At 38.7% G+C, this 27,954-nt stretch overlaps 1 protein-coding gene and 1 long non-coding RNA gene across 2 annotated transcripts in view; one reads left to right on the top strand and one right to left on the bottom strand.

The window, feature by feature from the left end:
• The first annotated feature begins 4,661 nt into the window (after positions 1-4,661).
• Positions 4,662-27,954, top strand: part of Efr3a (EFR3 homolog A) — a 91,288-nt gene continuing 67,995 nt past the window's right edge. The window contains exon 1 of the mRNA XM_060389348.1: positions 4,662-4,893. Within this exon, the coding sequence (XP_060245331.1) occupies positions 4,884-4,893 (10 nt within the window). The 5' untranslated portion in view covers positions 4,662-4,883. The remainder of the gene's footprint in view (positions 4,894-27,954) is intronic.
• On the bottom strand, positions 8,755-27,206 carry LOC132655818 (uncharacterized). Its single transcript, XR_009593693.1, has 3 exons — positions 27,105-27,206; positions 24,402-24,488; positions 8,755-8,839 (listed from the first exon to the last, which is right to left on the bottom strand). It is a non-coding gene; the product is annotated as an uncharacterized LOC132655818 (long non-coding RNA).

The following is a 27,954-nucleotide window of genomic DNA, read 5'->3' as shown; positions in this document are numbered from 1 at the left end:
ATGAATCATCCCAGGGCAGGGGGCAGAACCTGGAGTATATACTGGTATAAACTTGGAACAGGCTATTTTGAGGAATTGGGGCTAAAAGCTGATGCCCTGATAAGAGGTGGACAATGACCTTTCTAATATTATTTTCATGTTTTAATTATTTTTCAAGAAGGATTAAGACACCAACAAAGGACTTCTATTTTTAATGGCCTATATTCTGAAACTGTACCAGTAAATATAGAAAAGAAAGTGTTCCCCTATTGGAATACTAATGAATGTTTTTCTTGATTGGAGGCTAACAGGTTTTGGAAGACTATAAATATAATAAAAGGGCCTTAATTACTAATGGCTCATGTGTAGATTGCCATTAGCAAATATCTCAGGCATTCTCAGCAAAAATTATAAAGGAGAGTGTGCTAAGCTCAAATTCTGTTGCTTCTTCTCCCCATCCACACTTGCAGCTCTCTGTATCTTTCCCAAGAACCCTCTCCAGTTATTTCTGGGACTTCCCACTACCTCCCATGTGCCATAAAAGAAAGGGGCCATTGAGGGGTACATTGAGTTTGGGGATAAGAAGTACCTGAAGATCAATTTATGATTCTAAGTTAGTCTCTTTAAAATTATTGATCCCATTATAAGTACCAATACTGTTTTGTATGTTTGTCATTTATGCAAGCACTACTGTACTATAAATACCAATGATATTTAATTAGTCATTCATCTCTGTATTTTTCAGAGCAAGCTATGTTGATGATATTAAAAATATCATGCATAACTCTACCACATTTTACAGGTGATTAGCACCTGGGTTGCCTGCACACCCCACCCTTACCATGGATACAGTGGACTCCCTTTCTTCTATGAAAACTTTCTAGAATATAAGCCTAGGACGATGGTTATTAGGTTTAGAGTATGCTTAATTACATTAAATATTAACAGGAGTTTGGAAGAGTTTGGAAACAAAGGTTTCCTAGAGTAAAGGATTCAGGGAAAGCTTTTGGCTGGGGAAACAACATGGAACAGTGTTACTTCATGGTAAGATCTTGTACTGTATCTCATGGGATGAGGTAAAAGGAAATCAGGTTTTGAAAAGCTACCTACATTCCTGTAGTATGTAAAGAGAAGGGATTTTAATGCTGAGCTATAATGAGTTTTAAGCTAGGCATAGGTATCACTAGATTTTCATATTAGACAGTATGCTCTTCCTGCTCCATACCCTGACAAAAACATGACCTCAAACAGCCGTGGCTCCACACCAATGGAATACATCCTTTTCTGAAGAGGGGATCTAAAAGTCTTCTCAATGTTTGCTGTGCCCACACTGTGCCTGGACAAGTGCTGAACATTACCTGGATGGATGGGAGTGCCTACATCTCAAGTCCTACTTGCTGGGATTGGCGCAGAGAGGATGGATTGAGGAAAACATTTGCCAGTGGAAACAGGAAAGCAGTTCAACAGAGGCTAGCCTTTCACTCTTAGTTCATATACCTGAAGAAATGGTGATGGCTTCATCGCTGTCAGCAGTGTGGGTTGAGGAGATACACAGGCAGATATTCAATCCAGAGGGTTTTAAAAGCAAAAACACTGTTTTATGGGAGGAAGCCTACCAAGTTCTGTGTGCATCACTAGGAAAAAGGTACGTAACTCCAGACATTATGAAACCCTGCCTCCTATCCTTCAACTGTCCTTGCTCAGAATCCTTGGTTGCTGATTTCACTTCTGGCAACAATACAAAACCCGAAAGACCAAGGGGACAAAAAGACAAAGATATTAGGTGCCAGACTCTCTCAGAGCTTTGCTTTTTGTATCTTTTTTTGGTAACGTAAGCAGAGATGTCTGCTTTTGGGAATCATACCTGCCTTATAGGACACAGTGTCCTCTGGGTCTCTGTCTGTCTGTCTTCCTCCTCTGATTCTCTGTCTTTCTGTGTGTGCCTTTGCTGGCTGCATATCTCTCTTCAGAGGACTCTCCAGTTTCTACTTTCAGCAGCTTCTGTCTCTGTGACAATGATTTCCAAATTTTCCTTCCTGAGACCTTTAGAATGGGGATTTTCAACCTGGTCTGCCCAGCTGCCTTCAGCTCTTTCTACTTGGATGCCTCCCTTGGGTGACTCTTCAAGCTCAATATGGCCAAGATATACTCACATCCTTTCGTTACACTGCTTAAAGCAACATTCCTTTCCAATTTTTCTACTGCTCTCCTGGCACCACAAATTTCCTTGTTCCAACCTTGGAGTTACATAACTAACAGATGCTTGTCTATTGCTTCCAACTCAGCAGTCAACAAATCCCAGGGATTCTTTTTTCAGAGTCAAGTTCTGGCTCTTTTTCCACAGCCACCACCAATTCTAAAGTACCCAAGAGATTTTCTGCACAGTATTGATGCCTCCTAAATGGCTGATTACCATCAAGATTTCTCTACCAAGTGGCCAGTCTTCTAAGATTCCTGTTACTGATAAATTTGATGCTATTGCTCCAACAAAGAGCATAGAATTGTTTGTAAAATAATGAATCAAAAACTCAAGTGTAATGTTGCTTATTAACTCCTTTTTTTTTAAAAAAAAAAAAACCTTTTACTGTTTTTACACTCTTGAATAAATAGAACCATACTTTTGTATCTATAGGGATTATTCCAGGATCCCCCTTGAATACAGAATTTAAACTCCTTTATATAAAATACCATTACATTTGCATGTAACCTGCACATATCCTAATAATTCAAATTATCTTTAGATTACTTATAATAACTAGTACAATGTAAATGCTATGTGAACAGTTGACATATTATTTAGAAAAAATGAGGAATAGAATTCTTTCTTCTCATTACGGATGAAAAATATTTTTTCATGTATATTTTCAATTCAACAATGGTTAAGTCTGAGGACATGGACCCAGAAGAGCCAACCATGTTCTATACTTACACAGTTATTGAATTAATGTTCTGTAGCTCACCGCTGTCTGCTAGGCAAGAATATAAGTGTTATAGTCTACCTTTGTATTCCTGTTTATAAATATGAACGTATTTATGTTTCTTTAAAGCTCAGTAGCCCAGTGGTAGAATATCATCGCTGCAACAGTATCATTAATATTACAACAAAGTGTGACAATATAGATAAAGAAATATATTGTAAAAGTCTTGGGGAGACAAGTTAGATTAGGAAATAATTTAGAAGTTACAGTTCACTGGAGACTGTCCAAGTTATTTATTTATTTATTTTTGGTTACCATGATAAGTATTCTGATCAAAGGAACTTAAGGGAAAAGGGGCCTTTTGGTTTGTTAAAGTATAGGGTCTCACTATGTAGCCCTAGCTGGCCTGAAACATCACATACAGGCCAAGCTAGCCTTGAAATAATGGAGATCTGCCTGCCTTTCCTGGAATTAAGGGTATGCATCATATTATTGAACTTCATAGAAAGGGTTCATTGACTCACAGTTCAAGGTTGCAATCAGTCATGGTGGGGAAGCATCAGGAATGGGCTGCATTGCTAGCAAGCAGAGGGATGTGTGAGATCTGCTGCTGAGTCGTCCCTTTACACATACGAAGTCTGGGTTTTTCCACCTCAGTTAGCCTAATCAAGATAATCCTCATGGGCATGCCCCAAGGCCTGGATCTCAGGTAATTCTAGATTCTGTCAAATGGACAACCTTACTATAGCGAAACCTATTTAAGTACGGGCTACATCCTTGATGGTTTGCCCTTTCCCATCAGCAAGGGACATCTCTCATATCTCTTATACACACTTCCCTTTCGCCAGCTTCTATGACTCACTCTTAATTGCTTCTACCCTTTCTCCTCCAAGGTCTGTGCTAAGTCGAATTCAGCTTTCTTCCAAGTTGACTCAGACTAATTTCCCTCAAGCTTTTCTGGTTACTTCATCTTGTTTATCTCCTCCTCTCAAGACTTCACAATCTTATTTCTTAAGCAGAAAGTTGGCACTACACTCCAGGATATAGGTCCCCAAACGTAAGTGCATGTTTACGTCATCCTATATGACATTCAGCAGCATTAGCTCAGGACCTAGAATCCTACGAGGCCTGAATGAACCACTTTGAAAACATAGTATTAGATTTCTGGGCATTGCTTTTATTTCTCTAAAGAGGTTGTGAGCAGCCTTCAGTGTCTAGCCAACGTTATATGTACCTGCCTACATTGCTGGATGCCCTGCCTCCAGGGGTGACCCAGATTTGTGACTCCTAATAGACCCATCAGGTAGAATATTAATGACACCCAGGCTAAGAACAGGGCTGGCCAGATGTTCAGAACGCATTATAAAGGAGGAGAGTAAGTCCTGAGGACTGTCTCACTGTCTCACTTAAAGTTACCAGAAGTCCTAGAGGTAATGACATTTTCTGTCCTCTGCCATCACCTCAGATAACCTTGTTGCATTTTAAAGGCTTTAGGCTTTCAGAGACTGCCAGATGGAAGCTCTGCCAGTTCAATAGATCCCAGAGGGAGCCCGGAGGAAGTCGCTACATTCAAGACCATCGCCTTTACCCTCCCAGTTCTAAGGGATTCACCCTGAGCCAAAATGGGACAGTAAGATCACCAGGAGTAAAAAGAAAAGAAAACTTGGAATTAATACACTCAGCCTTCTCGAGGCTCACTCTGCAAGAAGGAGCCGAGCGGAGTGGCCGCGGCTCGGGGGCGGGGCGTCCAGGCGGCGACGCGCTGACGTCACGGGCGTGGGTCGGCCCGGCGCGTCGTCGACGGGACGCGGATCGCGGCCGGTGGGGTCTGTAGCCGGCGGGTCGGAGTCCGCTCGCTCGGCTCTTCGCCTTCCGCCCCGACGAGGCGTACCTGGCCGGGCTTCCGCAGTCATGCTGCGGGCGGCGCGGCTCGCGCGGCCCCTCTGAGTCCCGGAACGGCGGCGAGCGGGACGGGCTCGGGTCGCCATGCCTACCCGTGAGTGTCGGGCCGGGTCGGGCTGGTCGGGCAGCGCCGCCTGGAAGCGCCGGTCCGCCCCGAAGTAGTTTCATTTAGACTTGAGCGTCCCGTGGGAGGGGAGCGCAGGATCCCAGTGCACACTCAGGGAAACTGAGGCCAGGACGTTACGGGAACTGACGGCGGCCCGCGGTGACGGCTTGGTAACGGAGACTAGTGCGACCCGGGAAGCGCGGGGCTGGTGAGCCTGCCGCGCGGCCCAGGGCGACTGTGAAGAGCACTTTGGCTCCGAAGTCGAGGCCTGTGCTGCCTTAGTGGGTCAGAGGGACTGACGGGAGCCCTCCCCGCAGAGGCCGGGCTGCCCCAACGTGTGTCAGCCTGACCACCCCTCGGCTGAACGTGGGTTTGGCTTGCCCGCCTGCTGTGGGACTTTGGCTCCGCTTATAGCAAGTGTCCCATCTGTCCCAGAGGGACGCCAGGTTTGGAGATGACCCGGTAGTGGAGGCGCTGGGAGAGACACTTTATACTACAAGGCACTACAGTGCTACTAGTGACCCAGATCCTCGCGGGGAGACTTTAAACCACTGGCCCACATGGATTACGTGCTAATTGGGTGCTGTTGTCGGACCCAGAGGTCGCATGATGCTGGCGATGGAGGTCTTTGCAAATAGGGCTCCCTTTAAGTGTGTCCTTCACAAGAGTGACTTGTGAATGTTTTTCTCAGAGTTCCTAACCTGCTCTGCTTGGTTTCTATAGACAAACAGGGTGCGGGATTTCTAGGTAGCTTCAAATGCACGTTTTTGTTTTTTTGTTTTTTTTCCTACTGTTGGGTAAAGAATTCTTAATAATAGAATGGTTTACCTCATAGCAGTGTCAAATCTTTGACCGTAATATAAACATCACTTCAACCCCTCAAACGACAGGTGTGCTTTATTTTATTCTCACGTTATTGTATTTCTTACTTTATATCTGTTTAATTCATCCAGCCTGGAGAAATATACTCTGCCATCGTGTTCATGATCATTATTGTCAGTTTATTGTTTCTTATACCCCTGTTATTCGATTATTTGAAATTAGCACTGTGCCAATCTTTTTCTGAGAAAGCAAAAGGGAGAGGATAAACGACTGGTCTCAAAAGATGAGACTTGATGTGGCCTGTCTTGGTAAAATGCCCCCCCCCCCCCAACATTCTGTAAAATTACCAAGTTATGTTATTCTAGTTATGTGCTAGCATTATCTAGTTTCCTAGAGAAAATGCTGAAAACTTAATATTTTTTCGGATGTTTTGTTTATTTACTCTGTCCAGTGAGTTTTAAATGAACTCTGGTGTCAGATTGCATGCCATGAATGGAAGGTCAAGAGAAATGTTTATGTACCATTCATCATATTTGTTGCTGTACATCTCCTGTAATTGAAAGTAGATACTGATGTCGGCAGGGATTCTGATCCGAAACGGTAGCTCTGGCTTTTTCTTTTCTTATGGCCAGGGCCCTCAAGATGTTTGTCATAACTTCAGTAGGCAGGAATGCTTCTTTGGTGTTCTGTCTAAGGTAGACTCCTTACATACTAAGTTTATAAGCAGAGATTGTGACACAGTCACTATATTATGGATGCTTTTAGGAAAAGAAATTAGTTCTCATAAGCGTTTTAAAAATGTTAAGTAGTGAAAAGGCTTATTTACATGCTCAGTCAGTTAGCCTTTTAAGTGTTTTAGCTTATGAACTGTAATGCTTTTCTATGAAACTGCAGGGTTGAAGAGAATCACTCTAGTCTCTTGGGTTCTAGAATTCTGTAAGCAGCTCACAGATAAATAATTCTATTGTTGTTTTTGTTGTTTACTTGGAATTGAAGTGACATTGATGGTGGAAGCCAGCTTCACATGCTGGAGCCATGCTGGCCAAGATGTGTGTCTGATGAATGTTGCTTCTGTGGAATTGAGTGAGCCAAGGACTTTTTGAGAAAGTAACTGGAAGGATGTCTGCCAGGAAGGTCTGACCCAGAACAGTTCTTGTCCTTGTTATTCTGTGTTTAGCCTGCGGTTGGCTGGCTCACTTCAGGACTGACATTAGATGATCTTTCAAACCTAGATTTAATAGATTTCTATTAAGCTTTTCATTTCAAAGGGTTTCAAATTTTCTGTCAGCATCTGAGTTGGAAGGAAAATTGGCATTTCTTAGTCCAATTCTTTTATTTATTTTTGAAGATCAGGAGGCTGAGGCATAGATTTTCTTTTAATCACTCTTGTTTTTAGATAGTGGCTCATTATATAGAGCAGGTTAACCTAGAACTTGTGATCCTTCTTCCACTGGTAAAGGGTTGTAGAAATGTACTATCATGTGTAAAAGTAAATTTGATTCGTCAGATGCATTTGTTTTGGAAGCTTACTGCCTCTGTCTGCTAACCTAAGCTTCTAGCCTCTGTACAATCTTACCTAGGCCTAGATGAGTTCAGCCTTGTAGGCTTAGTGCTTAATAAGCTCATCCTTTCTTGTTCTTACTGAGCTCTGGGCTGGCTGGTTCAGCTCAGCTGTTCTGGCTCAAACTCGTCTTCCAGCTGACTTACTCAGTCTGGCTTTTTTTCCTCAAGCCTCTGAATTGTTCTACTTGGCTTCAAACTAACTCCAGCAATCTTTTCTACTCTTTTTCTACTCCTCATTCTCTTGGGTGGTTCTTTCTTCACCTGTTTCTAGCTTGTTCTGTCATTCAACCCCTCTCTAAAACTCTCTTGGTAAAACTGCATTCTCTCTCTCTCTCTCTCTCTCTCTGACTGCGTTGCCCCTTAAGTAGCTTCCCTTTCCTCTCCTTGTGAGAGTAGGCATATTCTGTTTTGTCAAATTTCTCATTTGTCACCTTTTCTGCCACTCAAATAGACATCACTTTCAAACATGGGTGCTTCCTTATACAAACTAACTTTACCTTCATTGTTTGGGATTAAAGGCATGTACCTTGCCTGAACCTAAGCTTTTCCTAACCTGAAACCTGCTCTATATCAGGCTAGCATTAAACTCAGATCTGTTTGCCTCTGTCTCCTGGATTAAAGGTGTGCTTGTATTCCAGCCAGATCACGCAGACCTGGAAGGTCTTTGGATGTGATCTCTTGCCAGAACAGCTATGTTCTGAATTAAAATTCCTCTACAATCATGTGTGTGGGTTTTAGTGAGTTTTGATGACTTCCCTTAGGTCATAAATGGAGTAGAACACTTGATCTGCCCCCTTTAACCAGTATCCACATTGAACATAGATAATGTCTATTTTTCTTTAGCCAAAGTTGAGTAAACCATTTTAGTTTGTTTCTATTTGAGTTACATTAAGACAAAAATATAAATTTTGCCAAATTTCTATGAAAAATTTTGTAAACTTACACATTTGTTTATAAAAAAAGTTCATCGTTTGTCTGGACTTCAGGCTTGCCACAGGAAGCTGGGAAGAAGACTATGATTCTGCAGGTGTGTAAAATAGATAAATCATCATAAAGGCATGGATTTAAAGTCTTAAACAAAGGGCTTATATGGAAGAGGATTTTTTTTCTCCTTTTTTTTGGTTCATCCACATCTCATGCATGAAACAGGTCCAATAAAAAGTGTTCTTATATGTGAGAAATATTTAGATATGAGCTGGAGGAATTAAAACACTGTTAAACTACATTTAGTGTGGGGCTGATGCTTACTTTTGACACTTAGACTTCAGCATTGACATCTGGTTAGGTCTGTTAGAGTGTAGTAATGTGGGCATCCCCCGTCCTTAAAAAAGGCTAATTATATTTAACTATTTTCAGTGTCTTACAGATGAAGCACAGAATGAATCCTAAAGGATGGGTGATAAGTGAACTTTTTAGAAACATATTAAATGCTGTGTTAGCTCTATATTACTGTGACAAACCTGAGGAAAAATAGCTTGGAAGAAGATTTAATTTGACTCGGGGTGTCAGAGGTGTCAGTCCATAGTCCACTGAATCCTTGCTGTTAGTCCTGTGGAAGGACAGAAACACCATGGTCAAAAGGATGGTAGAAGGTAGAAGATAGCTTCACAGGAAGGCTGCTCATCTTTAACAGCCAGGAAACAGAGACATAGAGGAAGCATCCAGAGGCCCTGCCCATAGTTACCTACTTGTGTTTTTCAGTAATTCAGTCAGTTGTGACTTTGTCAGTGGATTAATCTATTTTTTACTTTAATGCACTCATGTTCTAGTTGCCACTTTGAAGTTCACCAGCGAGCAACTGAGCCTGTGGTGCTTAGTCTTACCAATTTGACAAATTCTGGAATCAACTGGAGGATGGAAATAATAGTCCACTGTGAGTGGAATCACTTCTTTTGCAAGGGATCCTGGCTTGATTAAATTAAGGAAGATTGCTGAACCCCAGCATGCATTTATCACTCTCTGCTTTCTCATTATGCATACAACATATCAGCTGTTTAAGAATTCTGTTGCTTTGAGTTTTCTGTCATGAAGGACTATACTCTTCAACTCTGAGCCAGAATAAACCATTTCTTCCTTAAGTTGGTTTGTCAGACTATTTTATCACAGCAACAAGAGAAGAAACTAAGAAAAAGCCTTTTAGCAGATGAGGTCAGTGAACATTTACAATTGAAACCATAAGATGTACAAACTTATGCATTTATATTAATGGCTTTGGAGCCTCTGTATTCATTCATATTTATATTCTTGTTTGCCCACCATTCTCTCTCTTGCCCTCCTCCATATTTTCTCTTCTTTCCATCCTTTTTCCTTCACTCAGAGTTGTAGCTGAATTGTTTGTTTGTTTTCTCTCACAGTGACTTTTTTTATCATTTATTCAATTTGTATCCCGGCTGTGGCCCCTTCCCTCATCTCCTCTTATCCTACCCTTCTCCCCCTATCCTACTCCCCTAGTCCACTGTTAGAGGAAGTCCTCCTCCCCTTCTATTTGACCCTAGCCTATAAGGTCTCATCAGGACTGGCTGCATTGTCTTCCTCTGTGTCCTGATAAGGCTGCACCCCCCCCCCCCCCCAGTGTCAGAGATCCTGACACTGAATTCATGCCAGAGAAAGTTCCTGCTCTCCCTACAAGGGAACCCACTTGGAGACTGAGTCTGTGGGCTCTATCTGAGCCGGGGTATTAGGTCTTCTCCACTCATTGTCCTTGGTTGGGGTATCATTCTCTTCAGGGGCACCAGGACTCAGTTTTTATGGCTTTCTTGGTCTCCTTTGGAGCTTCTGTTCTCTCCAGGTCTATCTCCCCCTTCTTTCCTACGATTCCCTGCACTCTGCCCAAAGTTTGGCTATGAGTCTCAGCCTCTGCTTCTATACCTCGATCAGTAGAGTCTTTCAGAGGCCTTCTCACAGTGACTTTTTGTACTGCTTTTATTGCTGCCTGGGAGGCTTGTGTTTCTTTTTCTTTTCTGTTTTAAACAGGGTCTTTCTATGTGTCCTTGGCTGGCCTGGAATGTATTCTGTGGACTTAGGTGGATTCAAACTCAGAGATCTGCCCATCTGGGATCCAAGTGCTGGGATTAAAGACAAGCTTTGCCACACCACACAAAACCTAATCTTCAATAAGTCCCATTCATGAGTAAGCAGAGCTGGTTTGAAGATTATGCAAATGTTGAGATAAAACTGGAGGAGATGGAAGCCAGAAATGGAATAGTTTTATGTATTGTAATGCAGAGAAGCAATTAAGAACTGAAAATATGCTCAGGCTGTCACAGTCACAATGACTATTTGTAGGCATACGAGCAGTTTCCAGCTTACTGGTTTCTTTATAAAGACATGTAATAACCAAATTTTACCAGACCTTCTTGGATGATTTTTGAGGTGGAAGACAATACAAATGTCTGTACTTTATATTGTAAATGAGAGTTTTCAGCCTCTTGCACCATTGATACCTTGGGCCAGATATTTTGCTGATGGTGGCTAAAGGCAAAAGGCAAAAGCCTGTTCTATGTTTTATAGAATGTTGGACAACATCTTTATCTTTTATGTACTAAAGCCAGTAGAAGTACCTACCCTTTCAAACCATTAGGATTTTCAGCCAGCCTGCTCCCCAGAGATGGCTTTTCAGACCAAAGGCTCAAATAGCTCAAACCCTAGGCTTGATCTGGTCAGCAGTGATCTGCTTGACCTAGACGCTGGAATTGACTCTGATTAAGTTCCTTCACAGAGCAGGATGGGTGCCATCTCCCTTGAAGTATCTCATTTTTTTCACCAGGATTTAGGGAACATCTTATGCATTTCCGTAAGCCATCTGAATAGTTGGGCAAATGAGAGGAAGAAGCTAGTTTTCTGGGGAAACTCACTTTGTTTCTACTACTTTATTCAATTTTGAATGGGCAGCTTAAAAGCAAAACCAGCTGATTCTCTGGTTTTCTAGGACAACAATAATCCATGTTGTTATTGCCAGTTGTCCCTTTTCCCCCACATACATGAAAGAAAAAAAGTCCTTTGTGGTTAAGGAGGCAGAGCTAGGTTTTTTTTTTTTTTTTTTGTGTGTGTGTGTGTGTGTGTGTGTGAAATGAAGGGATATCATGGTTGAACTCTGGCATGGAATGATCCAATTACAGTGTTTCTCTAGTAATGTGTTGGGCTACAGTGGGCAAACTTGATATCATATTTCTCCTTAGTTTAGTAACCCTTCTTTCCCTATAGGCACTAGATGGCACAATTCTGGATTTTAATAAAGAAGAGACCATTCCTCGTATTTTTAGAGTATCCCTGAGTCACAGTTTTTTGTCTGAATAGCATTTTGATTAGAGGCTCCACTATATGTCTATGTGTGGGGTGAGGGTTGTATGTTTTAATTATTAGTTTTATAGGCTCCAGTTTTGTATGGTATTAAGTGTGTCTCCTGGTGTTTTCTGCAGGAAATGATCATCCTATTACTCTGTGGTCATGGGAAGATTTTTACTGATACTGTTCTTGAAAAGGCATCGTAAACATTTCCAGAAGTAGAAGGCATGAAAAGGCCTAGACAGGCCACCAACCACTTCAGGAAAGATAGGCAGGAAGACAGGACATAAACAGTTTATCCAGGTTAAGAATCATACATATTGTGCTAAATGAACCCTACTGAGAATCTGATGAAAGTTTCCAAGAAAAATGTAGAATCTTACCCAAACTTTCCATATAATTTGAAATGACTTACAGACACAAAAGGACTCGCTAGAAAAATCAAAGCAGATCACCACAGTGGGAGTGAAGACTATTGTTACTCAACAAAAATATACTATTCTAAGTGTTCTGCTTTTGCTGTCTTTCCCTGCTGGTTTGTATATAATTTTTTTCTTATTTTTTTCTTTGCTTACCAAAATATTTTAATTATGTGGCTGAATCCTCAGTATGCCTTTGTAAAATTAAGGTGCATGAAGAATTCTAACTCAAAAATTATAGAATCACCTAAGAAAAGAATTGAGGGAAGAGTAAATAGTTTTGAGCTGTGTAGATTTTTAATCCGGTTGGCAGAGTATTGCTGGAAGACTAATTGTGCCTTTGAGCTGGTCATGCTTTGCCACCAGAACTCAGGCCATCTGAATCCTGGGAGTATGCTCACTACGTGCATTACATTCCTCTACAAAGGCACGAGGAGTTGAGAAGTGTGGTAGAAAGCATGGCTAATGAAGGAGCCAAGATAATTTAAAAATTCAATTTAAAAAATGACAGCATTATTTATACAAATCTGAATGCAAAATACTACCAGTCGTATGTAGTTCAGAAAACACAGTTACACTTTCTATTAAAAAAATGTGATTGATATAGGTTTTGGGAAAGCGTGGCTCGATTTCCTTAATAAAGATTTGCAGATTGAAAGGCAAAACCATTTTTGGTCTCATAGGTTGTCAGAAGCCTCTAATAACATGCAATAGCAGTATGGTTCAATACAAATGGCAGAAGTGCAGATTGATTCAAATTTCTTTGGAAAACAGGTTTAAAATGTATTATCAACCAGTTTATGTCCATTGACCCAGGAATTTTACTTCAAGGAATCTATTCTTCAGAAATGATTAAAGTGAAGGACAGCAAGGTTTTTGTTTTTTCCCCCGAATCAAAATGTTCTGTCATAGCAATATTTATAAAAAGTGGAGCCCAGAAACTTGTATTCAGTAACAGAGAATTAGTACATATAAATAATAGAACATCCTTTGAACAAAATCAAAATAGTATTCATGAAGTCAGGAAGTAGTAATCCCAGCTCTTGGGAGACTGAACTACAGTTTGAGGCAATGCTAGGCTACATAGTGAGATCTTATCTCTAATAAATAAATTAGACCAAAATAACACCAAGATGACATATTTACAGTGTTTTGCCCCAAGCACAGGATGACCTGAAACTAACATTCTCACTGACTCAACTTCCTGAGTTGCTGGGAATACAGGTGTGTACTAGTATGCCTGAGGAATTTGTTTTCTTAGTTTGTGTTCTGCAGATTTTCTACGGTTAGCACTCTATAATTATAAAAAAGAGATGCTTAAGGTTACAGCTTTAATACAACTTTTTCAAAAACCCCAAACAAGACATTGAACTATTGACATTGCAGGTTTTCTCTGTAGCCTGCAAAACTAGAACTCTTGAAAAAAGCAATCTCATGGTGTTAACTGTGCAGGAAAGCAAAGCAGTGGCTGGCATCTGATTGCTGTAAGATGTTTAGAAATGTAAGCTTCTGGGAATGCTGAGTTTGATGCAGTGTGTTGATGAAGAAGAAGCACAGGAATGGGGAAATTTATCACTTTTCTTTTCCGTTTGAAGTGCTTTATGCTTTATTAAGTAAGTAGTGTTTTCAGTCTTGAAATCCTGAACCACTGAGATGAGTCACTGTGGGGGAGTTCCGTTTGTGGGGGAGCTGATAGGTTTTTGTATCTTCTTTGGAATGATTGTCTGTTGTGGAGTGAATTCAGTTTTAGGCAAGTGGGATCAAAAAGTGAATGTTGGCAGTTCCTACTATGATTAATGTCAACCCTGTCAAAATTTTGTCGTCTTGTATGGCAGGTTCACTCAGTTCTTGAAATGAGCCAGCTTTTGAAAATGTTCTGAAGCAAATAGGAGCTAATAGTAGTTTTCTTCTTTCCATGGAAGGCATCCCATTCCTTTTTGGCATGTTCATCTCTTGCTTTCTAACTTTGTATGTTATTGTTGGCATAATTCTAAATTTTATTGAAAAAGAAAGTGTGTATTTTTTCCCATTGTACCTCTGAATTGAAATTGTTTATTCTAAAATTACTCATTAAACTAGTTGCTCCACAGCATTCAAGAGTTCTCTCATTTTTATCTACTTTTTTATTTATTACACTTTATTCACTTTGTATCCCAGCTTAGCCTGCTCCCTCACCCCTCCCAAACCCTCCCAAGACTCCTGGGCCCAGAATTTTTGGTTCTGTTGCTTTCCTTGTGGAGCTCCTGCTGTCCAAGAGGAGTTCTCTTCAACTGCCATAATTTTTCCTTTTTCTTGTTGAGTTATTCATCTCTCCCTTATCTTTTTGTTTTATGCCTGTAGTTTTCTGGATAATGCTAAGTAGTCTTCACACTGCTGCTCTCTAATGGGCATTTTTGAACTGCTGTCTTGATAATTCGCTACCATGTTCTCTGTGCTGTAGTTGCAAATTAACTTTAAATGGCTCTTATTCCTGCTGAACAGACAGAAAAAGTACAAGGTATCACGTTTGCTATTATGATCTCATAATGAGATCCTAGTATCTCATTAACATGCAAAACTTGTTTGATTAACAGAAAATCCTGGGAATTGAGAGTAGTGACCCTTTTATAATATCTAACTTAAGTTGATTGATTTTAGTTAAGAGTGTTTTTACCTGATATTTGACTCAATAACTGGGAGAAGACAGTAAGTCTTAGGAATTTGTAGATGCAATATTGTATTTTTGTGATTGGTTTTAGAAGTAGAAGTACTTGCTAATGTATTAGGATAAGCATGTTGCCAGAAAAAGGTAGTTACTTCAGGCCTTATATTGACACCTACTTCAGCTGGATGAAAGTGGTTGTTTGAAGAGAAAAGGCATTCAAAGCAGATACGTAGCTATTGAGATTCCAGGTCTGAGTCCGTAAAGCTTTCTCTTGTTGTAGCTGGCTTGTATAAGTTTCAGAAATTCAGTTTCTTCAATTTGTAGTACTGGTAAGAAGAAGATGGGCATTTGTCCTGTAAGACCTGGGGTCTCACAGCTCAGGAGTTCAAGATTGCGCCCTTCCCAGAAACTCCCCCAGACCAAGACTCATTGCAAAAGCAAGAGGTTTATTAACCATTGCACAATGGGGTCACCCCTGCCAGTCTGCAAAGAGTGGCACCGGGAGACAAAGGCCTTTAGGTTTTTAAAAGAAAAATTGTGGGAAATTTGAAGTTGCAGTTTTGGCAACTTAGGATTGGATGAGGAAGCTATAAAGTAAGATAATTGGTTAGTCTTAGGTGCTCAAGCTTGGCCAGTCCTGCCAAGTGTGGATGCAGCTGCAATTTAAGGTGGGGGTGGTTAGCTCATCCTTGAAGATTAGGGGCTACAGACTTTTTGCTGGAGGTCAAAAGCTACTCAGAAGAAGTCTAGGTTCGTTGCTAAGAAATGCTATCTCAAAGACAAGGGTCTGGTCCTTCTTTTGCTGAGTGAAGGTCATTGCTTGCTTGCCTTTTTTTTCTATCTGTCCTCACAGATAGGTTCACATTCCTTCACTCTCTGGAAAGGTACTAAGAGGCTTTAGCTTAACCTGGACCTAAAACTCAAAACTATAGGCTTTAGAAGACACATAGGTTACAAAGTTAGCCTAACCCTTTCAGTCCATTCCATGTCACCTTTTCCTTCACTCCATCCTAGTGTTTTTGCTTAGCCTTAAAAGGATGAAATATACTTGGCACAGTCCACACAGTCTTAGCCTTCTTGTAACACAGCAGCTTCACAAATCAAATGCTCTAGATCCCAGAAAGATGGCAGATGAGCCAGTTCTTTTCATAGTAACTTTATTTACAAAAGTCCATTCCTTTGTCTGGCACAGAATGGTTGTTGCCTTTAGCCTTCGTTGATGGGTTGTGGAAGGGAAGCCCAAGATGCCTCTGGAACACAGCTTTTCAAAATGCCTCTTTCTGTGCAGGTGTAATAGTGTAGAAAAGATGCTGAAGAGATCGAGTAGGTAGCCCACTTCTGTTGGAATGGATTTGTTTTTATCTCTTTTATTTGTGATGTTTTACATTTAATTTCAGTAGGAAAGTAGAAAAGACATTGATGCTTCTAAGCAGTAGATAGAAAATATAATGTTTTAGAGTCAAAACCTTAGGAACTTTGAGACATGTTCTAACAGTCTCCGGGACTGAATATATTACAGGTCCTCTTTGTAGTTATTTTTGTCACAAACGATGTAAGTGCACTAGTTGATTCACAATTTTGCTTTTCTGCTGAATATGTTAGGGACACATTTACTTCGTGTTGTAATGCCTACATTTGCAAGGCACTGCCAAGGTGGAGAATGCAGAATTGGATAAAGTGGTCTCTAGCTTCAAAAAGGTTACTCCATTTATTGAAAGGTATGCTCATAGCTGTAACATGGAAGGGGATTTATTTTATTTTTTTAATTAATATGCCTTGAGAATAGGGCTGTAGGAGTTCAGGGGAGAGTGTCCATGACACTAACAAGATGAATAGACAGTACTTTCAAAGTACTTAGTTTTCTAGATTGTTTGTGTATAATGCCACAGAAAATAGGTTGGTTTGGTTATATTCCATTTTTACTTTTAGCATATGGCGTAGATGCTGTGGGCTGTTCTAGGATCTATAAGAAGAATCAGTACTATTGATATATTAAATGTATTTTTCCTAAGAATAATTTCGGGATTTACAAATACTCCCACAGATTCAACAGTTTTGTTACGTCATGACTAACAAGGAAATAAAATATTTTGAAATTTAAATAGACAGTTAGAAAGCTGTTCTATACCTCATATTTTACTTGTCAAATATTCAGAGGAAGTTTAATTTTTAATTTAAAATAACCCAGACTCGTTATTCTTTGGCCTCATCAGCCATGAGCAGTTGGCTAAATTTACAGTGCCATGTGCGAATTCCCTTTTGAGTGTACCTTAAGTCCAGTTAGGTTTCTGTTGGTTTTCCCCAGGATATAAGTGCCACTGCTACACCTTTGGAATACCTTACCATGCTGGTTATTGTTGTGGTTCATTGGTATTACAACTGGATAAATTTATTAATTGCTTTTCTCAGTTGACAGTTTGCTTGTTCTTCCAAAACTATAAGATAGTCTTCAGTGAGGAGGCCTCCAGGCCAAATCCAGATGGATTTGTGGTGTCTTCAGCAATAGGGTGTTGCTTTCATTTCTGGAAGGCATTGAGGGTAATAGCATTATAGTTCGTCTGGGTGATTCTCTTAGGCTCCCCTGATCAGCAGCTCAAAAGAAGCCTTTCTATGCCTGGCACTGGGGTTTTTGTTAGAAAATGTTACATTATTTTTGGAGTGGGACATTAATTGTTCTAACTTCAATTAAACTACATACAACATTCCCTCCCCACAGACTTTTTTATATCTGTTAGGGAGCCATAAAATAATAAAACTCCCATGGCTTTTTCAGATATCCTTAGTGTGATTTATTTGTTTTCCTTCTCTGTTTCTCTGTTCTGCCATTCCTTTTCTCATCAGGTAAATTTTCCTATTCATTTTTATTCCCACTTCCCACTTGAGAGCAACTGTGTCCTGAGTTTTGATTAACATAAAAATCAATCATTTGTATATTCAATGGCCACAGTGTGTTTATGATAAAAGAATATGTGCAAATTTGGCTCTTGAACTTCTGACTGTATCTTTTGAAAGATCTCATGTATTGCTAGGAAAAGGTTTTGAAGACTAGTGACGTAGCTCAGTGATAGCTATTGTCTAGCATGGATAAGATCCTGGGTACCGTTCCTGGCACTGAGGAGAGTAAGGAGAGGAAGAGAGGTGGGGAGGATGAGAATGTTGAAAGTTTCTGTGTTTGAGTTGGAAGTTTGGAGGGAATGTATCAAATACTGAGAAATTATGTTTTTAGTGAACTTTTCTTTTAGGTGTCCAACAAATCCTATACTTTGTTATTACCTTTTCTAATTTAAATTTAAGTAATGGAGACATTCTTTAAACTGCATATTTTATGTAGAGTCATAATTGGAATGCTGTGGTACAATTTATGTAGACATTAAAATCATCTAATTAAAAGGAAATTCTTTTAGCATATGGCGTAGATGCTGTAGGTATTCTAGGATCTGTAAGAAGAATCAGTGCTATTGGTATATTAAATATCTTTTTCCTAAGAATAATTTTGGAATTTACAAATACTCCCACAGATTTAACACTTTTGTTACGTCATGACTAACAAGGAAGTAAAATATTGTTGAAACTTCAATAGGCAGTTAGAAAGCTGTTCTATACCTCATATTTTACTTGTCAAATATTCAGAGGAAGTTTAATTTTTAATTTAAAATAACTTAACCCAGACTCATCATACTGGCTAGACTCATGAGATGTCCTGAGAAAGACTTTCCTCCCTATCTATGAAAGGTCCCTTATGCTCATAGCCAAAAGGGTTTTTTCCCCTCAGTTCAAGGGTTCCTTTTTCAAAGATATTTTACCTCTTTGGCTTATTTAACTAGATACTCAACTTGTCTTTTTTTTATTTTTTTTTAAGTGCTCAACTAAAAATCTGCAGAAAAACTCAACCCTTATACTCAGGTGTTCATTGTGGACAGTAGGGTAGCAGTACATTGGTACTACATACATATCTGCAAAGTCTTGAAAAAGATGTATAAGGAAAGAACAGACTTGAAGAACTATAATTTACAACACATACTTCAAAAAATTAACCAGAAAATGTACCTGAGTTTAACATGTACAAAGAATTTATTTTTATGTTAAAGAAAATTTCTAGGAATTACTTGGGAAAGTTTTGCAAATAGAAATTCCCAGATCTTCTATCCCTTTTCTTGATTTTTGATTCATTTGGCCTCTTTTCCTCAAATATGTTAGGAGGCTTGCTAAAATGAAAGATTCTGAAGTTTCAGTTTTTCTGAAACTTTTAATTCAGAATATCTTAATGTCTGGATTAAAAAAAATCGTATAGTATGTCTTTTTAGTTTAAAATCTGGAAAGTATCCATTATCTGATTACTGTAATTGTGACTGTTTTAATGTGTGCATAGGGAGAACTAAACGGAGTTTGTTCTTACATGATAATCAAAAAAAGATTCCCACTCTATAAATAAAATGAGCCTTTAGCTTCATTGGAGTTTGTGTATGGGTTGATTTACTGATAGAACTTTGTGAAAGATTTGTAGAAATACATTAGTCTTTATGTTAGTCTTGAGGCATTCTTGCAGTGCACTTTGAGTGGGAGAGCTTTAAGATAGCTGAGGTCCTAGATGGCAATGGCGGTTTGGTGATACTATGTAGTGGTGGGGTGCTTTCTGACTTTTCCTAAGAGTTACCTGTAACAAAGATGGTTGAGTGTTGCTACAATTTTCACTGTGATCCAATACACTGGGAATTGCCTGAGTGACCTCCCATGGGAGCAAAAGCCTCTTTTCTTGCTTTTTGATAGTGAAATAGGTACTCAGGGCCAGAATTGAGTTTGTAGCCCCTCTGCCTGTTTCTCCTGGGCTATCTTTTTCTTTCAGACATGTCCTTAGCATTTTTTAGAGGTATTTTAAAATTCAGCATTAACTTGTAGTAGGAAAAAAAAATGTCTTCTCTGGAAGTGTTAAATTCTGTAATCTGGCAAATTACCTGGTAGGCTTTCATGTCTCATTTTGCTACGCCTCCTGCATTTTTGTGTCCCCAGAGAGTAATGGTAATGATAGTTTAAGCTTTTGTAAGTTCCCAAATACTTTAAATGTGTTGCCTTAGTTTTTCATCTCCCAATCTATCTCAGGAAATTGGGAGAGGATAAAGCCATAATTAAGAGCACAGGTTAACTAGTCTACCACTTCTAATTGTATTAAGACCTTCTACAGATTGTTTACCTTTCTGTCTCCTAATTTTCCATCTTAGCATGATTCTGCGATCAGGTAGGAAGAACCTAGAAGATAGCAGATACTCAAACATTTGTTGAATGCATTTTGAAAGAATGAGACTGGGGGATGAGGGATAGATAGGAGCTGGGATGTCTGGTTGGATTAGGTGCTGTAGTCATTTATAACCCCTACGGCTTCTGGATTTGCATTTTGCACTGTACCTAGGAAACCAGAGTTTGTGTTTCTGTGGAACACTTCATGTACTGATGCTGTGTTAGTATGTCATGGCTGCTGTGACATAATATCACAACCTGAAGAGTTCAAACAGCAGTCGTTGGTTGGCTTCCAATTCAGGGGCTTATAGTCTGGAATCAAGGTTCTGGCAGGGTTGGACTTTGTGAGCACTAAGAGGAAAAATAGCTGCTGCAAGCCTTCCCTCTTTTGGGGATGGCTGTACACTTCGTGTTCTCCTGTGAGTCTGCCTTTAAATTTCCCTTTTTCATAAGAGTGAACACTAGTCAATTGGATTACAGACATCTTGATGAAGATCTAACTAGATGGCCTTTGCAAAGACCTAATCTATAAATTTGGGCACATTTAGAGGCAACAGAAGTTAGGAGTTCAACATAGAAATTTTAGAGGGAGGTCATCTTATATTAAGTATATTTCAGATACTTAAGTGAAGCAAATATATTTACTCAACAGTGTTTTCATTTATTAATTTTTGCTTTGAACTGATGGCAGGTCTTTTTTTCAAGATAATATATGTTTATTTATCAAAGCTTAATAAGTAAACTGTATCTAATCCTTGAAGTTTAATAGAATTGAGCAGAGTGTCACTTTGTTTGCTCCCAGTGGAATGGGAAAGAAACATTTGTCTGTAATATCAAGGAATGAATATAGTTCTCTGGAGGCCAAGTTAGTTTTTTGGAATTTTAATTAGTTTCAGAAATGCTCTCTTTGTATTATAGAGAATAAGTAGGGCGTTTACTGATCTTCATGTTACATGAAATGTATGAGTCACCTAGACCTCAAGGAACCACAGACTAAGTGGCTTAAGATAATAGAGTATTTTCTATTACATGTCTGGAGTTAAGAATCTGAGTTAAGGTCCAGACAGTTATTGACATAGTTCCTGAAGATTGTGAGAAGAGTCATCTTTCCTTTCCTTCTCCAGGTTCTGGTGTTGCCAGCAGAGCTGAAAGTTCCTTGACTTGTAGCAGCACATCTCTTGTGTTCACATGACTTTTCTCCTGTATGTCTGTTTTCCCTCTTTATAGGGAAATCAGTCATTGAATTGAGTCTTAATCTAACATGACTAACCTTACTTGATTGCATCAATCTGCAAAAAGCCCTATTTGCAAATGTGATTACAGTCCCAGCTATTTGTTCTAGGAGTTCAACATTTTTTATGGAACACAGTTCAATTCACAGTAGTTGTTGATTATTTTAAAATTAGCTGTGCTACTAATTTCTCATTTTGTTGACACAAACAATCTGCTTGATCTTGGGCTTTTTCTTGTAGAACATAGTTGTACTTTCTGCTTTTAAACTTTGTCTTTCTGTTTTAGCAACTTTTTTGGAAGCTATGTTAATGTTATCACTTGTTAGTTTTTTTAAACAAAGCTTTATGTTGTTTGAAATTGCTGAAATTTTTAATTTGTAACTTACTCAATACTCTTTATGGAAAAATACTGCATGAAGACTTAAAGTCATGTGCTTTTTGTCATGTCCTTTCAGAAACAGACACCAATATCAATATGGCATGGATAAGATATATTCATATCTATACATAATGATATTCAAAATAAAAAGGGCTGGAATGGGTTAACTAATAAGCTACAAACCACTGTTTAGTTTATTTGGTTTCATGTTGAGTTACTGATTTGTACTTTCCAATCTTGCCTTTTATCTCTCTGCACCGATAGCATATTGATTTATTTGTTCATTTATTGTTTTAGAAGACAAAACTGAAAGAGTAGTATAAAAAAATAACAATAATCCTGCTCTCATGAAAGTACATGAGAACAACTGGGACAAATACAAACCAGGAGTGATGAAGCAGGCCTGTATACCAGAGCTCAAAAGGGCTCTGATTTAAAGTCAGCCTGAGTTTTACACACACAAAGCTCAATAGGGCTCAGATTTAACGTCAGCCTGAGTTTTACACACACAAAGCTCAATAGGGCTCAGATTTAAAGTCAGCCTGAGTTTTACACACACACACACACACACACACACACACACACACATACACACACCATACACCAAAAACCAAACCAAGACGTTAGGATATAGTTTCAGAATATAGTTCATGGCATTCTCAACATATGCAGGGCCCTGGGTTCCTTTACCAACACCCCAAAGCAAGATAAGATAAAAAGAAAAACAGAGACAATTGAGAAATTACAAAGCCACACAAGACTTATGACTTCTCATCCCTGAAGACTTTGTCTGTCTTGATCTTTCATCATGGTTTCTCAAACATTATTTACAGTAATTCTCCAACCACGGTCTTTAAAATTGTCTGTTGGCAGAGGAAAATAAAATTTGACAACTGGATTTTAAAGTATTTTCTTTCTGTGCAGTGTGAGAACGTGCAGACACATGAACTTCTGATAGCGTGCATGAGCAGCTACTTTATAGTCTATTTTGATTCTTTGACGAGTCATGAAGTACTTAAAATGTTCTTCGAATGTTTGTTTTGAAAACTTCAAACATGGAATTTCTGTTACTGTGTGTACCTAGAACAAGACAAGTGCCCCAGTTTGATCCTGTTGGAAGAATCTGATATTATCATCTGTTTCACCATCAAGTGCCAATTGAGGGTTCCATTTCTCTTTTGCTCTCAGATACTTACTTAGCACAACTTTCTGTTTGTTGTGTTTCATTCTTACCAAATATTTCTACATTCACTCCAAACCATAAAATGCTGTCTGACTAGAATAAAAATAAAGTATATTTATAAGCATCCTTTTATAGTCATTTTTGCTAATAAGTGTAACATATAAACTGTGTGATCATCACTTTTTTTCCCTTATCAAATGTTGAGCCTCTCTAACAGTGAATTTCAGTCTCGGTATTCTGAAATTGTCATTTTACTTGTGGCTAAAATAATTAGACCACCTTGAAATGTTAAGTAACATTACTGGAAATTCATGTTATGATAGTTACTTGAATTTTTAGATGCTTTTAATTTCTTCTACTTTTGGTTCATTGTTTCTGGCCTTTATTTATTTATTTTTTTAAATGTGCCTTAATCACTGTGCAACTGCTGTGTACAGAACTTACAACTTTCCTGTTTCCTTTAACAGTATCCTTTTATAATTTTCTTTCTGTTTCTTCAGGTATCTTCCATTTCCCTTACTCTGCAGACCATCTGTCAGTCTTCTCTCAATAGATTATGTTAGCAAAGGCCAGGGATTGTGGCCTGTAATGATGTATCCCTGAATGTAACTCAATGTTTGGGACTTTGATAGGCTTCACTAAGTGCTTGTGCAGCTAGTAGATGGCTAAGTACTTGCTGTATAAGTATGAAGACCTGAGTTTAGCTCTCCATAACCCACATAAGAGCTGTGAGTAGCAGCTGGCATCTGTTATCCTAGCTCTGGGGATACAGAAGCAGGCAGATCCTGTGTGTTCACTGCTTAGTCATTGTAGCCAAATGGTGAGGCCCAGCTTCAATGAGAGTCACACACACATGCACACACACAAAAGGTAGAGAGCAGTAAAAGAAGATAGCAGGAGGTTTCCACTTGCATGTACAAACAATGGTATTGTGGTATTTCCTAATCAAAATCATTTCTGAGGCACATTTGAGTTCAGAGGGTGATAGTCCCACCCTTTTCTTCCTTTGAGTTTAGAACAAATTGTAACGTAGAAATAAGAATATATAAATATTAAAATCAGTCTGACACAAACAAAAAATAGCAGCTCTCTCACTAGTAAATGTGTACGGTGATCCCACTGTGACACCTTTGCTAATCATTAGACGATCTATTAACTTGCCCCAAATCCTGCCCTTCAGAACCAAACCCAAGAGTTTTTAAGGAAGACACACTGACTGAAACTTCTGTAGCTTCACAGTGGCTGTGTAGAGTGAGTCTTTTGTACTTGGGCTTATCACATGGAAGCAGGAAAAGCAAATTGCAGAGTATGCACCTGAAAGAACTCTTTGAAGGTTCATTTATTTACTAGGTAGAAATTAAACTTTTACACTCCCTGGACCATTAGGTGCTGGTGAAGGTTCTGTTGGGCAAGCCAACCTCCATTGGACTCCACCAGAAAATAAATTGTTTATTTCAAAACTATAATAGAATCTTTTCTAGAACAGATAGGAACAGGAAGTAGAAGAATTTCTTCAGATACTGTAACCCTTATCCCAGCATTACATGAAAATAAACCCAAGGATAGTGTTGAACCCAAGACAGAATATTTTAAAGCACAGAAAACCAAACCAGAACATTCTTAGTAACAGAGAAATTCTCAAACCTTTGGTTGTGTTTAAGGAGTAAAATATAAAAAATTTGGTTATGATTTTGTTTAATTATAATACTTAGATTTTTAAGGGTGTTCAGGATCTTACCTGATTTATTTCCAGTGAGAATCTATCAGATGTCAGGTACTCACATCCAGTTGCTCAGAAAAATCTACTCTCAGGGGGGTGAGGTGGCTGCATTTGAAGACAAAATGGGTGTTAAAGAGGTTTCAGCTACTGTGTCTGTCCTGGTGACAGATTTTTACCATGTCAGCATCTTCTGTCAGGTATTTTCTTGATGTTCTTATATTTGTTGTTTCTGCCACTTACTCCTATGTTACATTTTATATAATGTAGTTATTAAAATAAAGATTTAATTAGTACAACCTATATTATAACTTAATACAACTTACAAAAATTGTCCCAGGATTTGATAGACTAGGTAGGCCATGTTGCCTTCTGAGTGTATTCCATGAGGTTCTTAGGCTGGTAGCTGCCCTAAGGGAAGCATTTTGGGGTTATGGAAGCAATAGTTTGGGATTATGCTGGAGTGACTTCTGCCAGAAGAAAAGAGATACATGCAAGTAGCAGGTGGTGGCTGTTGTCATGGAGATGTTGAAAGTGGGGGAGAATGATTCACATGAGTAGGTATAAACAGTTCTACCAGGAGACTGAGGATGAACTTAAATCCACCCATGGGCCATTGGTATGATTTTCTTTTTGTCTTTTGTATATAGCAGAGGAATTACTTACTGTTTTCTGTAAATATGGTGTCTTACAGTTTGGATATGTTATTAGGATCTTAATGTGAAGAACTGCTGGTATGATTATTTGTGCATTATACATTTGCTTGCTGTAGAACTTTGAACATGTGGCTATTTCACATTATGATGAGTCATCTACAGAACTTACTCCATTATTTGATATCCTATGGTTATAGTTATTGTATACCAGAAAAACCAGAACAGTTAAGGCTAGGTAAATGCTTACAGGTCTTGTTTTGTTTCCTGGGTTTCTTTTTTTGACTTCCTGTCTTCCTCAGTCCTGGCTGGATTATTGCTTCTTTTTCTCACTATTAAGCATACTTAAGAATTTGACTACTTTATTCATTGCCTTTGGGAGTGTCTCAGTATTTAAAAAGATGAAATTGGATAATCTGAGGTCTTGATTTGCCTAAGATGGCCAAAGTCTGTGTCGTTGATCCCAATGTAATTTCAGTAACACTCTCTGCTGTTGAAACCTTGAGTTTTGGACTTACGGGCCTCTTTGTATTGACCTTGTAGCATCATTGTTTATGGGTATTTTGAATTTAATGTAAGCATTTTGTAGTCCTTTAATGTTAGGTATGCTTTGATAAAGCAGTGCTATTAGCATCTTTATTTCATTTGAAAATTTTTCTATTTTCTATGTAAAAGACTGTTAATAAACTTGTTTTTTATAATGTAGTTGTTTAATAATGTAGTTAAAATTTAGAGCTGTTGAAAGTTCAAACTGTATCATTAAGTTATTACTCTTGTACAGTTTGATATGATGGAGAATTCCTGGTCTTCTAGCTTATGTCTAGGTACCCACATAAACCACTTCAGAAATCCTTGAAGTGGGTTTGAAGAGATGGCTCCCATGATAAGCTGGCCACTGTGCAAGAGTGAGGACCACAGTTCAGTCCATAGTGCCCACATCAAAACAGCTAGATATGCTGGGCATGGTTGTGCATGCCTGTAATCCCAGAACTCAGGGAGACAGAGGTAGGTGGATCTCTTGAGTTCGAGGTCAGCTTGGTCTACAAACCGAGTCCAAGACAGCCAAGGCTATACAGAGAAACCCTGTGTGTCTTGAAAAACCAAAACCAAAACCAAACAAAACTAAAAACCCAGCTAGATGCAAAGCATGGATTTGTAATCTCAGTTCTGGGGTAGAAAACTCCCAAGTTCTGTGTGCGTCATGAACGTTCACTTGAGTGAGAAAGCTTAAGAGTCTTTTATAGGAATATGTAATTTATAAGCAAATTGAATAGAGGCAAAGTTGTAAATATTTTTCTTTGCTTTTTCAAATTAAAGGAAGTTGTCACTAGCCCTTGGATAAACACTTTGCCTTTTATTGTTAATGTTATCAGTAGTTGTATTTTTGGCTACTTTTGGCATTTTATGTATTTAACAGGATTTGCTCTGAGAAGTTAAAAGCTAAATTTCAGAAGAGAGCTCTGAGAGTCTGATGTGTTAATATAGTCTCCAAAGACAGGGAGCGGTCCCCTTGACTCAGAAAGCTGGACACTACATTTCTTTTTGAAGCTAATGCGTAGTTTTCCTCACCCTTTTTTTTTCTAGCTAGTGTTTTTAGTGGCTGAAATAGGTGCTTGAGGATTTAATATTTCATTTTCTCAATTCCAACATAAAATTTCTGTAGCCTTTTGCCTTTCCTCTTTTTCTTTTAAACCATGGTTCCTAACCTTTATCTTAGATAATTACAGAACTCCCTCCTCTACATGCCAATTCTGCAATGTGTAGTGGTCTGGATTAGAGAGAAAAGCCATTGGTTACTTAACTTCTATAAGCAATTAGGCTTGGAGTGTTAATTCTTTAAGTACTTCTATTAGTGCTGCTAACATTATGTAGAGGACATTAATATTAAACACACATGCAGAATAACATTTTTTGTTTTTAGGTCTGTGCAATCTTCTTACCTCTTTTTTTAAAAAAATTTATTTTTGTTTAAAAAACCTTTATTGTAATGAATTTTCAAGTTAAAAAAAAAAGCACACAATAAAATTGCCCACCTACTTACCTCTTGACACAAATAGTATACTCAACTTACCATGACTACCCCCCGAGCAGTTTTGAAGTTTGTCTGTGACTTTCAAGGTTCAGGAACACGCTTTCAGAATTACGAGTGAGCTGCAGTAACATGCACTGGGTGCTGCCGAGACTGGAGGCTTTTTCTGTCCTGGCCACAGCTCTGCTCCAGTTTCTGTGTCATTCACTGGATCCCTGAATATTCATTTGCCGTTAGAGCTAGCATCAGATAAAATGAGAAGGAAATTCTATCTTTTGATTTTTAATACATCCATTGATTTTTCCCAAATGATGGTTCCTGAAAGTGTTTAAATAAAATCTGTTGTGTTATTTTCTCAAAGTCAGGATTATTCAGTGTTTTATTGCTCTTGTCACTGGGTATCTCTGCTGAGTATTTTTAAAAATCTCAAGTGAGTATGCTGTATAATACAGTTAAATGAAGATATAAATCCATATGTTGACTTCCTTTAAATAGTTTCTAGTACCCAGCGCTTTTTTTTTAAACTAAAAATGCAATAAATTGGGGGGGGGGGGATTGTTGGATAGAGATCAACAGCAGGGTGACTAAAAAAGAAAAGCTATCTTTTAAAAAAATGCTGATGGCATCTGTCTTAGAGTAGTTTGAGAAAGTAAGTATACAGGAGTTTTATACATGCTTCCTTATTATAGAGCAAAAAATTGCATTGCCCTGGAGGCCATCTAAACAGACTTGGTGCTTTAGTTCATTCATTGTACTATTGCCCTTTCCACCTATAAGATTTATGTGCCCGGGAATAAAAACCAAGTGGTGAAATTGAGATGGAAAGGGAGAGGTGGTAAATAATTACATGTGGAAAGACTTGTAATAAAATACTCCTCTAATGGATTGAAAT

This window comes from Meriones unguiculatus, chromosome 8, assembly GCF_030254825.1.
Source record: "Meriones unguiculatus strain TT.TT164.6M chromosome 8, Bangor_MerUng_6.1, whole genome shotgun sequence".
NCBI classification, from domain to species: Eukaryota; Metazoa; Chordata; class Mammalia; order Rodentia; family Muridae; genus Meriones; species Meriones unguiculatus.
This window is presented reverse-complemented; position numbering and strand designations above follow the sequence as displayed.